Below are 13,002 nucleotides of genomic sequence, written 5' to 3' on the forward strand. Positions count from 1 at the left end.
GCACAGCGACATTAATGGGCACAGTGGCGACAATTTGGCATAGTGGCGACAATTAAAGGGCACAGTGACATCAATGGCGACAATCAAAGGGCACAGTGGTGACAATTGATGACACAGTGGCTGTGTTTGATGGCATGGCACAGTGGTGACAATTGATGGCACAGTGGCTGCGTTTGATGGCATGGCACAGTGACTGCGTTTGATGGCATGGCACAGTGGCTGCGTTTGATGGCATGGCACAGACGCTGCGTTTGATGGCATGGCACAGTGGTGATAAATTATTGTACAGTTGCTGCATTTGATAGGCACAGTGAGACTGCAATTAACCTTCATGTATTTTTCACAGAAATATTGTGTTTTGTAAACTAATATCACGTGACATAAAAATCTGGAACTACCGACCATTTTATTCTCCAGGGCCTCTGCTTTCAGGAAATATATATAACGTTTGGGGGTTTTCTGTCAGATAATTTTTTGTATAAAACTTGTGTGCAAAATGCAGCAAAAGGATTAAATCAATTGCCCTGCTTTAAGGCACAATACGCTAATGTGTGACGCGTTTGTTCGCCTCAGAAACGTGAATAATGGGCCCTCATGGTGGGAATAGGACATTTCCAGGGGCACATTCAGGAAGAAATGTCAGCCCCCCGCCCTGAAGGTGTCCCCTGGACAAATAAGAACCCCCTTTCTGATTATACACAGACACAGTATACACTGGGACTAGGACGTCTGTTTACATGACAACCATTATACTGTGTTCACATTGTTGTTTTTAAATAAAGCTGAGTGACTGAGTGTAAAGAAAAAAAAAAAAAGAACGGGCGCCTGAGACAGGTGTCCCGCCTTTGCTTGTCATGCGGCTTTCCTATCAGAAGGCCCTTCCTTTTGTCCTATCAGAAGCTCGGTCCCGCCTCCTTTCCCTTTGTCCTATAAGGCGTTCGGCCCCACCCTCCCTTCCTTTTGTCCTATAAGGCGCTCGCCCCCGCCCCCCCTCGGTCGCCCTATAAGAATCCCGGATCCGCCCCCTCCTCTCTCTTTCGCTGAAGTACGGCGGCGGATTAAGGTGCTCGGTCCTTCTTGTGAAGCTAAGGCCTGGTGATATTCCGGCGACTAGCACCCCACTCCTCTGCCACCCGCGACTCTACGAGCACCCAACACACGCAGCCATGGCCTCCGTCTCCGAACTCGCCTGTATCTATTCCGCCCTCATCCTCTACGATGACGATATCACCATCACGGTGAGTGAGGCCTAGTGGTGTGGGAGATGGCGGCGGCGCGCCTCGATGACGTCACTCCAGTGTGGAGCTGTCTGGCACGTGGGGGCTTGCTGGGATTTGTGCGCCTCTCGGGTTCACTTTCCTCCTGTCTGTCCAATGTAATGTACGGAGGAAGGCCGGGTGTCCTGTGCCCTATCACCCCGGGATATATCTACAGCACGACTCCTAGTCATGGGGGGTCAGTGCTACAGCCAGGTGGGGGCATTTCCAGAGGAGCTCCCCCTGTGTGATGAGATGGGGGTCAGTGCTACAGCCAGGTGGGGGGCATTTCCAGAGGAGCTCCCCTGTGTGTGATGAGATGGGGGGTCAGTGCTACAGCCAGGTGGGGGGCATTTCCAGAGGAGCTCCCCTGTGTGATGAGATGGGGGGTCAGTGCTACAGCCAGGTGGGGGGCATTTCCAGAGGAGCTCCCCTGTGTGTGATGAGATGGGGGGTCAGTGCTACAGCCAGGTGGGGGGCATTTCCAGAGGAGCTCCCCTGTGTGATGAGATGGGGGGTCAGTGCTACAGCCAGGTGGGGGGCATTTCCAGAGGAGCTCCCCTGTGTGATGAGATGGGGGGTCAGTGCTACAGCCAGGTGGGGGGCATTTCCAGAGGAGCTCCCCTGTGTGATGAGATGGGGGGTCAGTGCTACAGCCAGGTGGGGGGCATTTCCAGAGGAGCTCCCCTGTGTGATGAGATGGGGGGTCAGTGCTACAGCCAGGTGGGGGGCATTTCCAGAGGAGCTCCCCTGTGTGAGTTGGGGGGTCAGTGCTACAGCCAGGTGGGGGGCATTTCCAGAGGAGCTCCCCTGTGCGATGAGATGGGGGGTCAGTGCTACAGCCAGGTGGGGGGCATTTCCAGAGGAGCTCCCCTGTGCGATGAGATGGGGGGTCAGTGCTACAGCCAGGTGGGGGGGCATTTCCAGAGGAGCTCCCCTGTGTGATGAGATGGGGGGTCAGTGCTACAGCCAGGTGGGGGGCATTTCCAGAGGAGCTCCCCTGTGTGATGAGATGGGGGGTCAGTGCTACAGCCAGGTGGGGGGCATTTCCAGAGGAGCTCCCCCTGTGTGATGAGATGGGGGGTCAGTGCTACAGCCAGGTGGGGGGGCATTTCCAGAGGAGCTCCCCCTGTGTTTGATGAGACGGGGGTCAGTGCTACAGCCAGGTGGGGGGCATTTCCAGAGGAGCTCCCCTGTGTGTGAGATGGGGGTCAGTGCTACAGCCAGGTGGGGGGCATTTCCAGAGGAGCCCCCCTGTGTGATGAGATGGGGGTCAGTGCTACAGCCAGGTGGGGGGCATTTCCAGAGGAGCCCCCCTGTGTGATGAGATGGGGGTCAGTGCTACAGCCAGGTGGGGGGCATTTCCAGAGGAGCTCCCCTGTGTGATGAGATGGGGGTCAGTGCTACAGCCAGGTTGGGGGGCATTTCCAGAGGAGCTCCCCTGTGTGTGAGATGGGGGTCAGTGCTACAGCCAGGTGGGGGGCATTTCCAGAGGAGCCCCCCTGTGTGATGAGATGGGGGTCAGTGCTACAGCCAGGTGGGGGGCATTTCCAGAGGAGCTCCCCTGTGTGATGAGATGGGGGTCAGTGCTACAGCCAGGTGGGGGGGCATTTCCAGAGGAGCTCCCCCTGTGTGTGATGAGATGGGGGGTCAGTGCTACAGCCAGGTGGGGGGGCATTTCTAGAGGAGCTCCCCCTGTGTGTGATGGGGGGGGGGGCAGTGCTACAGCCAGGTGGGGGGCATTTCCTGAGGAGCTCCCCTGTGTGTGATGGGGGTCAGTGCTACAGCCAGGTTGGGGGGCATTTCCAGAGGAGCCCCCCTGTGTGTGATGAGATGGGGGGTCACCCTTCCCAGCTGGCTTGTTACATGGGCATGCTGTGATTGGCTGACCGCCCCATTCCTGGATATAAACAATGCACCGTGATCTGACGATACGGTTCCGGCTATCCAGATGGTTCCTGTAAGGACTGCGCAGGTGCAATCCTAGCCGACGGAAATCTCCGAATCTCGACCGGCATTGAATTTGAGGAAAGGGGCCGGTCGGCCTCACGTTCTCGCTTCGCTCAGACGGCTCGCTCGGCCTCCTGGCTCTTATTTTAACATCCTCCAATCCACTGGGATGTTAAAGAATGAGCCTGGATGCCGGCCGAGGTTCGGAGATTTCTGTCGGCGAGGATTGCGCCTGCGCAGTCCTTACAGGAACCATGCCGACAAGTCACCAGGGTTCTGACAAAATGTCAAACCTGGCAGGGTGAGCGTCCCGCGTCTCTTCTGTTCTCTTTAGACCCGGGGTCTCAACTCAATAAGGGTTGCTTTCTTGTCCTTCCGACTTTAGGAGGGCATGACTGCGGGCAGTGAGGGTAAACATCCAAACATTTGGTATGGGGGGGGGGGGGGGTAATTAGAGGTTGACCGATATGGGTATTTCTCTGGCCGATACCGATATTTAGAAATTGCGGCTGCCGATAAATGATGCCGCTTTATTTGGGCCGATATGTTAGGCCAGGGGTCTCCGAACTTTTCAAATAAAGGGCCAGTTAATTGTCCTTCAGACTTTAGGAGGGCCGGATTGTGACCATGGGGGTAAAAAAAGTCCTGGGTCCAGCATTGTTGAGAGTAAATATGGCCTCAATGTTTGCAGTCAGTAGGAGGAGTTCCCCTATTAGGAGTAATAGTATCCCATCATTGGTATCGGTGAAAGAAATTGTGCCCCCTTGTTGGCGTCAGTTGGAGGAATAGTGCCCCAAGGGCCGGATAAAGGCTAGCAAAGGGCCACATCTGGCCCTCGGGCCGCAGTTTGGAGACCCTTGTGTTGGGCCAATTTAAAAACAAGAATTTCCCCCTTCATCTCATAAAATCTAACAGTTGAACCCCCTTTCACACTGGGGTGTTTTTCAGGCGCTTTTGGGCTAAAAATAGCGCCTGCAAAACGGCTCCCCTGCAGTCTCGGTGTGAAAGCCCGGGAAACTGAGAACTTCTACACATGGAGTTCAGTGATAAGTAGAAACACTATTTTCTCACACTTGGCTGCCCCTCCACGTGAAACTTCAGGCAACTTGCAATGATTTCTGCATCATAGAAGTCATGGCAAGTCGCGCTGAAGTAAATCTGCTTTTTTTTTAAACAATCGGCCGATGCCGATTTAAAGTGCTAAAAGTCGATCGCTTTATTGGTTGACCTCTAGTAATAATGCCCCATTGTTGGTATTATAGAAAGGAGCAATGCCCCATTGTTGGTATTATAGAAAGGAGTAATGCCCCATGATTGGTGTCAGTGGGGAAATGGATCCCTCATTGTTGGTGTCAGTGGAAGAAATGGTGCCCCATTGTTGGTGCCAGGTGGCACAATAGTGTGTTGTATCAGTAGAAGGAATAATGCCCCAAGGGCCAGTTAAAAGCAAGCAAAGGGCTGCATCTGGCCGCAGTTTGGAGACCCCTGCTTTAAACCATCATGAATTGCAGATTTAGACAAATTGCTGTTTGGACACAAAACCGGCAACCGAATATAGTCCGGCGCACAATATTATGAGTGGAGATTGTTGCTCCGAATCTAACCAAGAAAATGGCCGCCTCCGAGGCAACTTTGTCCTGTTAGCTGCTGTGCTGTGGGGAAAACGGCAAAATCTTCCTGTACCGCACTGTATTCAGTAGCCCAGTGTTGTGTCCAAACACTGATTCATCCAAATCGGCAATTACTGATGGTCTAAAGCGGAGTTCCACCCAAAAATGGAATGTCTGCTTTTCGGGAACCCCCCCCCCCTCCGGTGTCACATTTGGCACCTTTCAGTGGGGAGGGTGTGCAGATACCTGACAGGTATTTGCATCCACTTCTGGGCATAAACACCTTTTGGGGGTCACGACACCCCCCCCCCGCTCTCTCCTGGGAAACACACTGGTTCCAGGCGACAGCGGGGACCAGTGAGAGCTTGCCTTGCTACTTGCGCATGCGCCGTAGGGAATCGGGCAGTGAAGCCGCAATGCTTCCCTTCCTGATTCCCTCACAGAGGATGGCCGCGGGGGCAGCTGAGAGACGAGCGGTTGCTCAAGCTCGGCTGCCGACATCGTGGGCACCCTGGACAGGCAAGTGTCAGCAGCTGCAGTATTTCTAGTTGCTGACTTTATAAAAAAAAAAAAAAAAAAAAAAAAGGGTGGACCTCGGCTATAAAGAAAGCAAAAGGATGTGGTTAGATTTTTCTGCTAAGTTCCTTATTCTGACAGGACACAGGAGATGTTGCTGTCCTTTTTAATGAGGCCAGTGATTTGGGGGGGGGGGGCGGCAAGTGAGGGCGCGCAGCACTGCCCGGTGAGGACTTTTCTGCAGATTCTCCATTGAAGTATATTGAACAAAAAAATTAAATAAAAATAGCACCGTTTTGCGTTAAAGTCCCCGCCCTTTCTAAATACGCAGCAGCTGAAAAAAAATCATGGATGTGAACGTGTCCCATAGGAAAACATGTAAATGAACTGTAGTGTGTTTCTGCAAAAAGCACCAAAAAACAGAGGTATGACCCCGGCCTGAGATGTTTAGTAACATAATGGGTAAAGTACAAAGAGCACCAGCACGACATGCAAACCACATGCAAACCACATGCAGTCCAATTCTGACATTACTCTCCTACATGTGAAAAACACTTTTTTTGTTTTTGTTTTTTTGTGCTAGAAAACTTAAAACCCTCAAACATATATTTAAGCAGAGGCCCTAGAGCAGTGATGGAGAACCTTGACACCCCAGATGTTTTGGAACTACATTTTCCATGATGCTCAGCTACACTGCAGAGTGTAGGGTTGTCCCGATACCATTCTTTTAGGACTGAGTACAAGTACCGATACTTTTTTTTTCATGTACTCGCCGATACCAAAACTTTTTTTTAAATGTGTCCCCCCACATATGCAGCCGTGTCCCCCCCCATACCTAGATGCCGCTGCCGTGTTAATCAACGGGCAGGGAACATTACAGCTTTCGTTTGAATAGCCGTGTTCCGCACCGTGTATACACTCCCCCCTGCTCGGGATTGGACAGATCACCCGTCCAATCCCAAGCAAGGGGGAGTGTCTATACACGGCGAACACAGCTATTCAAACGAAAGCTGTAATGTTCCCTGCATGCAGATCAACGCGGCAGTGGGTTTGCGGCGGCGGGGGACAAGTATTCAGCCAGGCATCGGGGGCATTTGCGGGAGTACAAGTACTCCCGGAAATACTCGGTATCGGGACAACCCTAGCAGAGTGCATGAGCATCATGGGAAATGTAGTTCCAAAACCTCTGTGGTGCCGAGGTTCACTGTCCTAGAGAATAAAATGCTGGCTGTTGCAAATATCACATCAAAATTTGCACAACGGCCCCCCACTGAATTGTGATCTGTATATGGCGCACTTAACCTGGCTGGGAATATTGGGATCCCTTTTCATCCTTGTGACATGCAGCGTTCTAGAGTCATGACTTGTTTGGTCCTTCTTGGCGCAAGTATTCTACAGGATTTGGTAAACAGTTTGTGCAGCACTTTACAATATAAAGGGGGTCAGTAGAATTGCCACACAGTTTAATACAGAAGGAATAGGAGGGTCCTGCCCATGGAGCTTACAATCTAAAGGTATTGTGTCTGTATATATAATGTACTGTATTTGGTGACTCCTATACTGGGTTGTGATGTTGCCCTTTATGGTTGTCAGTAACAATGTTTGTTCTTCTCTCTCCAGGAAGACAAGATCATCGCTCTGATCAAAGCAGCAGGAGTCAATGTGGAGCCTTTCTGGCCCAGCCTTTTCTCCAAGGTACTTTTATTTCTATATTATGCACCGTCAATTTACGCAGCACTTTACATATACATTGTACATTCACATCAGTTCCTACCCTCAAGGAGCTTACAATCTAAGGTCCCTAACTCATATACTAGGGCCAATTAAGGCAGAAGCCATTTAACCTACCAGCATGTCTTTAGAGTGTGGGAGGAAACTGGAGTACCCGGAGGAAACCCACGCAGGTACAGGGAGAACATGCAAACTCCAGGCAGGGTGTCGTGGTCGGGATTCAAACCAGTGACCCTTTTTACTGCTAGACGAGAGTGTTATTCACCAGGGGTGTCAAACTGGCGGCCCTCCAGCTGTTGCAAAACTACAAGTCCCATGAGGCATTGCAAGGCTAACAGTTACAAGCATGCCTCTCACAGGCAGAGGCATGATGGGACTTGTAGTTTCGAAACATCTGGAGGGCCGCCAGTTTGACACCCCTGCACTACACCATTGTGCTGCCCATATATAATTTGTAAAGGCATTTTACCTTTCTGAAGAAAATGCTAGTTTTCTGGTTATCTTGGTTCCGTACGTGAGTCATTGAATCATTAAAGAGGAAGTAAACCCTGATGGCCTTTGCTTCCTCTTTATTTCCCTGCAAAGGTAAAGCATAATGTGCATAGTAGCCCATTATGTGCCACTTGCCTGAAACCAAAGCCTGTGATGTCACTGCCATCTCCACTAGCAGTCAGCGTCATCTTCACTCTGCTTCCTTCAGGGGCTGTGAACTCTGGTGTCGTGTGACGTCACTCCCACGCATGCGCAGGAGCCGCCAGCACATCCTCATTTAGAAATGGCAAGATGGCCATTTCTAAAGTATGCCCCAGCCACTATCTACGGCGCACGTCGCTATTGTAAATACCTCCTAAACCGTGGAGGTAAAAGTGGCTGTACAGGGTGTACAATCAGATCAGACTTCACTATTTTATATTGACTCCATAAATACTTAAAGGGGTGGTTCCCCTAAAAATAAACTTTTGACATTGCATTTGCTACATTAATTACAATTAGAATCGGCTGGTTTTATTGAAAAAATACCTCCGTACGTAGCGTTTGCTATATTCGTTCCCACCGCCACTTCTGGGTACGATGTGGGCGTTCCTAATTGATGGACAGGCATCCGACCGACGCATCCATCGTGTCATGAGATGCCGAAAGAAGCCGAACGTCGGTGCGGCTCTATATGGCGCATGCGCACCGACGTTCGGCTTCTTTCGGCATCTCGTGACGCGATGGATGAGTCGGTCGGATGCCTGTCCATCAATTAGGAACGCCCACCGCCTGCATCGTACCCGGAAGTGGCGGTGGGAACGAATATAGCAAACGCTACGTACGGAGGTATTTTTTCAATAAAACCAGCCGATTCTAATTGTAATTAATGTAGCAAATGCAATGTCAAAAGTTTATTTTTAGGGGAACCACCCCTTTAAGAATATGACAGCGGGGGAGGGTGTGACTTGTGGGTTCCTGCTGGAGAGTCTTTTGTTTAGTCATGTCGCATGAACAGGAATGTGGCAGCAAATAAAACTTTGGAAAATTTGCACGATTTCCCTATCAAATGCTAATTGATGAACTAGCCCCGGGTTGAAACAAAAATAAAGATCCTGCGGAGCACAAATCCGACTATACAGTCATATTGCTTATACCAGATGTTGGAAGAAATGCCGCACAAATGAATAAGCAGCTCACTGAATGCACATTGTCATTGGAGTAAGGTAGCCCACTATACTTGGGTTGCTTCTTTTTTTTTTTTTTTTTTTTTTTTTTAAATATCCAACAAGCTTTATTGCAAGTAGTACAAACTGTCAGCACATTGCTTCACTTTGGAATAGGAGAGAGTCTAGTGGTGAAGCAATGTGAGATTTTGTAATACTTGCAATAAACCTTTTTTGTGGTTGAGAGAAAAAAACCCTATCCTGTTGGCATTTGAATACTGCGGGAAGGAAGAGATCCCAGTAGGAACGCACCCGTATCACCGCCTAGAGTGGTAATCTATAGACAGACTTGGCAAGTGTATAGAATTCGGTGCGACAGATTAAAGCAGTACCTGTCCTGAATATCTGCATGGTGGTACAAGACCTGAAGAGGCAGACTGGGGTTGGAGGCCACAGTGTTCAGGGATTTCAGACCCTGCAAGGCCCCTTTCACTTGGCTGCGACTTCAGGGAGTGCCTGTGTAAACTTGGTGTATGGACCTAAACTTGCATCAGTCGGGCCAGAGTAGTGCAGGCACTAGTTTGAAGTCTCACAGATGAATGGTGCTCACTGGAAATTATGAGGTGTGACTTTGTGTGACTTGGGACTGCAAATTAGCATGACAGTGTAAAAGGGGTCTAAGGTGAAAGCTGTAGTTTGACATACAGCAGACTGAAGTTGTGTATTTCATTGACCTTTTTCTCTTCTCTCTGCAGGCACTCTCCAATGTTAGCATTGGTGGTCTGATCAGCAACGTGGGAGCCGGTGGTGGAGCCCCTGCTGCTGGCGCTGCCCCTGCTGCTCCTGCAGCTGGCGGAGCTGCTCCAGGTAAGGGATTGCAGTGAATGGCTGACTGCTTAGCTTGAGGTCCCCAGTGTTGAATGGGACCTGCTACCTATATTCAAATCCAAATTCCAGCTTTATTAATCTTTGTCCAAGACATCTTTATTCTGCTCAACTTATTCATGTCCCTAAAGCAGAACTTTACCCATAACAAATGTTCTTTTAGCTGGCAACATGCATTCCGTGTTCTGCTACCAGAATGTGTGTGCTGTAAATTGCCTCTGGCATTGCTTCTGTGTCTTGATGGAGGCTGCCATTTTGCTGAAGCGCAAAGCCTCTGAGCGGCAGTAAATCCTAAAGCGCAACTAAACCCAAAGATTTAATGGCTTTAAGTGGCGTTCTGGGAATGGCAGGATGGATAACTGTCACATTTTGATTGTGTCCGCAACCATCAAATGGCTGTCATAACATATGCAGCACCATGGCAGTTGAAGATCTAACAGAAGCAGCTTTCTTGGCTGTAGTGGAGGGATATGCAATTAGCAGACCTCCAGCTGTTGCAGAACTACAAGTCCCATGAGGCATAGCAAGACTCTGACAGCCACAAGCATGACACCCAGAGGCATAATGGGAATTGTAGTTTTGCAACATCTGGAGGTCCGCTAATTGCATATCCCTGCTGTAGAGTATAGAAGGGTTTTATTGCGCTTTAGGGCTGTCAGCAGATTGGCTTCTTCAATCTCAGCAATGCCTAAAATGGGAGAGCAACTGAGCATGTGCAGAGCAGGATGAGAAGTGCTGTTTAGAATCCAGTAACGCGCTCTCATATTTTCCATCACTATACCTGCAAAAGGGGCCGGCCTAGAAGTCGTCTAGCAGGACTTAATTTTATTGCTTCTGTCCTCTAGATATGGAGATGGGTGCTTGAAATGATTCCGAGGCCCCAAAAGAATGCACTGATGTGGCCTATCACGTAATGTGTTAAAGTAGAACTATATAGGCAAAACATTTCTTCATTTTGGATAGAGCCAGGAAGTGTTGGAACCCCTGTTGGTTTTTTCACCATCTGTGTCCCATTGCAGAGTTTTCTCCGCTTCCTGTCCCATAGCCAGACAGGAAGTGAGAGGAAATTCCTTGGACTCCCATGTCACCAGAACTAGTCCCATTGGAAGATACCCCCTCTATTTCTATGGGGACAACCCAGAATTTTACTTTTTTTTTTTTTTTTTTTTTTTACTTTCAAGGATGATAAACAGGACACAGTGTGAATCTCCTTAAAGCGGGGGTTCACCCCAAAAACATTTTTTAACATGACATTCGGCCGAGTTGTCAGAATAACATTCGGACGTTTTTTTTCTTTTCAGTGCAGCACATACCGTATTTTCACCGCCGCTTCCGGGTACGTAATCTGCGGGACTGGGCGTTCCTAAGTGATTGACATCCTTCTGACCGGCGCATACAGCGCGTCACTAGTTGCCGAAAGAAGCCGGACTGCGAGTCGACTCTATACGGCGCCTGCGCACCGACGTTCGGCTTCTTTCGGCAACTAGTGACGCGCTGTATGCGCCGGTCAGAAGGATGTCAATCACTTAGGAACGCCCAGTCCCGCAGATTACATACCCGGAAGCGGCGGTGAAAATGCGGTATGTGCTGCACTAAAAAAACAGCCGATTGGTCATTCTGACAACTCGGCTCAATGGCATGTTAAATTTTTTTTTTTTTGGGTGAACCCCCGCTTTAACGGGGGCACAGACGGCAATACAACTGACAGAGGTTCTAATCCCTCTCCACTCTATACAAAACTGACACTAACATTTTGCCTTTACTTATAAGTTTATTTGAATACGGAACAGCACCCCCTTGTGGCAAATATAACAAGGACTCTGCTGCCCACACTTTGAGGCGTGTGATTTGATTTCAGGCTCTGTGCAGACCTTTTAGAAAGAACCAATTACAGAAGCAGACTGGATTCCTGTTGAAAGGAACAGACTTGCATTTTTTTTCCGTTTTCATGAAATCCTGACTTGTATCTGAATATATAGAGCTGGGACTGGACCCTCTGGGTTCTGTTCAAATAGCTGGATTTGTAGTGTGCTGGGAGACCGCTGATGTGCTGACAACTTGCTGCCTCCCAGACTCATACTGATTAGAAGTAGATGAACTGCATGCGGTGTGTGTAGAGCGGGGGCTGGGTGAGTAACTCGCTGACGTTGATCGTTTTTTTTCTTTTGCAGCTGAAGAGAAGAAAAAGGAGGAAGTGAAGGACGAGTCTGAGGAGTCGGATGATGACATGGGCTTCGGTCTCTTTGACTAGAAATTTTGTTAAAGGACTTGTAATAAAGAACTGTCTTCAAGTAAAACCTGTTCTGCCTTTTCATTTGTATGTCTTTAGTATTAACCTGGAACACACAAGCTTCAAACCAATGCGGGGCTCAGAACGCAGTGTTGGAAAGCTGTGATTGGGCACGTTTCCTGCAGCGGGTGTCCAGGGGGGTTAACATGCTGAATGCAGGTTGCAAACCGTGCATTTGTCTGTACCAGATTGCATGGTATAAATCAGGCATGTCCAAAGTCTGGCCCGCAGGCACGGCCCGCATTCCGGTTTCATGTGGCCTGCCTGGTCATTTTGACACGTATATCTTTTGTGGCCCCCAACAAATCCCCGGGGGCCACAAAAGAAATACATGCGACCTCTGTAAAAGAAAGTCCCGTCTCCATTGGACGACTGTTCTGCCCATCACAGGAGGTGGAACTTTCTATTAAACAGGCCGCCGATAAAACAAAAGTTTCTCCTGTATGTCTGTCGGCGCTTGTCCCACCCCCTCCCTGTCTCCTCCAATGCTGCAGATGGGCATGAATCTGGCTGCAATGGTAAGTCTGCATTGGGGGTGCTGGGGCCATTGAGGGCACTTGTGCGGGTGCTGGGGCCATTGAGGGCACTTGTGCGGGTGCTGGGGCCATTGAGGGCACTGACCCTAATTTTGCTTCACAGTACGTTATTTAAAATTTAAGATTTTTTAAAGTGAAGGTGCGTGTTATACGCCAATAAATCCGGTATATTCAAATAACACACCAGAGCTCATCTCTTTACTCGGTTACAAGGGCAAGAGAATTCTTGTTGGGCCGTGTATTAGTTGCTCGAATGAACACACTTAGACTGAATTTTAATGGTTCACAGAATCTCAGGCAAAATAGTCGGCCCTCACGCATCTTCACTTCATCAAATCTGGCCCTCTTTGAAAAAAAATTGGACACCCCTGGTATAAATGTATCGTGCAATCTGGTTGCAGTGCATTTCCACAAGTAATGCTCGCAGTATTTTGGTGCAGTGTGCGCCTATTCAAAATGGGCTCAAATCAATCGCACTGAATAGCATGTGAATCAAACAGGAGTGTAGTGTGTTCCTGTGTGGTCAGTGTGTGTGGGTCCTTGGTTTCCTCTGTCATTGTAAATTCACATTTGTAGAAAGGCACTAATTTG

General features: G+C 49.2%; 1 protein-coding gene across 1 annotated transcript; it reads left to right on the forward strand.

Annotated features, from left to right (window-relative positions):
- The first annotated feature begins 1,018 nt into the window (after nt 1–1,018).
- Nucleotides 1,019–11,882, forward strand: LOC120941561 (60S acidic ribosomal protein P1-like). The gene is made up of 4 exons (XM_040355016.1): nt 1,019–1,238; nt 6,953–7,027; nt 9,456–9,567; nt 11,757–11,882. Exons 1-4 carry the CDS (start codon nt 1,167–1,169, stop codon nt 11,834–11,836), a joined length of 339 nt encoding a protein of 112 aa, XP_040210950.1. The 5' UTR covers nt 1,019–1,166; the 3' UTR covers nt 11,837–11,882.
- The last annotated feature ends 1,120 nt before the right edge of the window (nt 11,883–13,002 follow it).

Source organism: Rana temporaria, chromosome 5, assembly GCF_905171775.1.
Source record: "Rana temporaria chromosome 5, aRanTem1.1, whole genome shotgun sequence".
Lineage (NCBI taxonomy): Eukaryota > Metazoa > Chordata > Amphibia > Anura > Ranidae > Rana > Rana temporaria.

What these genes read in the sequence shown, in the direction of transcription:
- LOC120941561 (XM_040355016.1), top strand. Translation starts at nt 1,167, where the DNA reads ATGGCCTCCGTCTCCGAACTCGCCTGTATCTATTCCGCCCTCATCCTC. An exon ending in ATGACGATATCACCATCACG is followed by an intron (nt 1,239 to 6,952) that starts GTGAGTGAGGCC and finishes TTCTCTCTCCAG; the next exon opens with GAAGACAAGATCATCGCTCT. An exon ending in GGCCCAGCCTTTTCTCCAAG is followed by an intron (nt 7,028 to 9,455) that starts GTACTTTTATTT and finishes TTCTCTCTGCAG; the next exon opens with GCACTCTCCAATGTTAGCAT.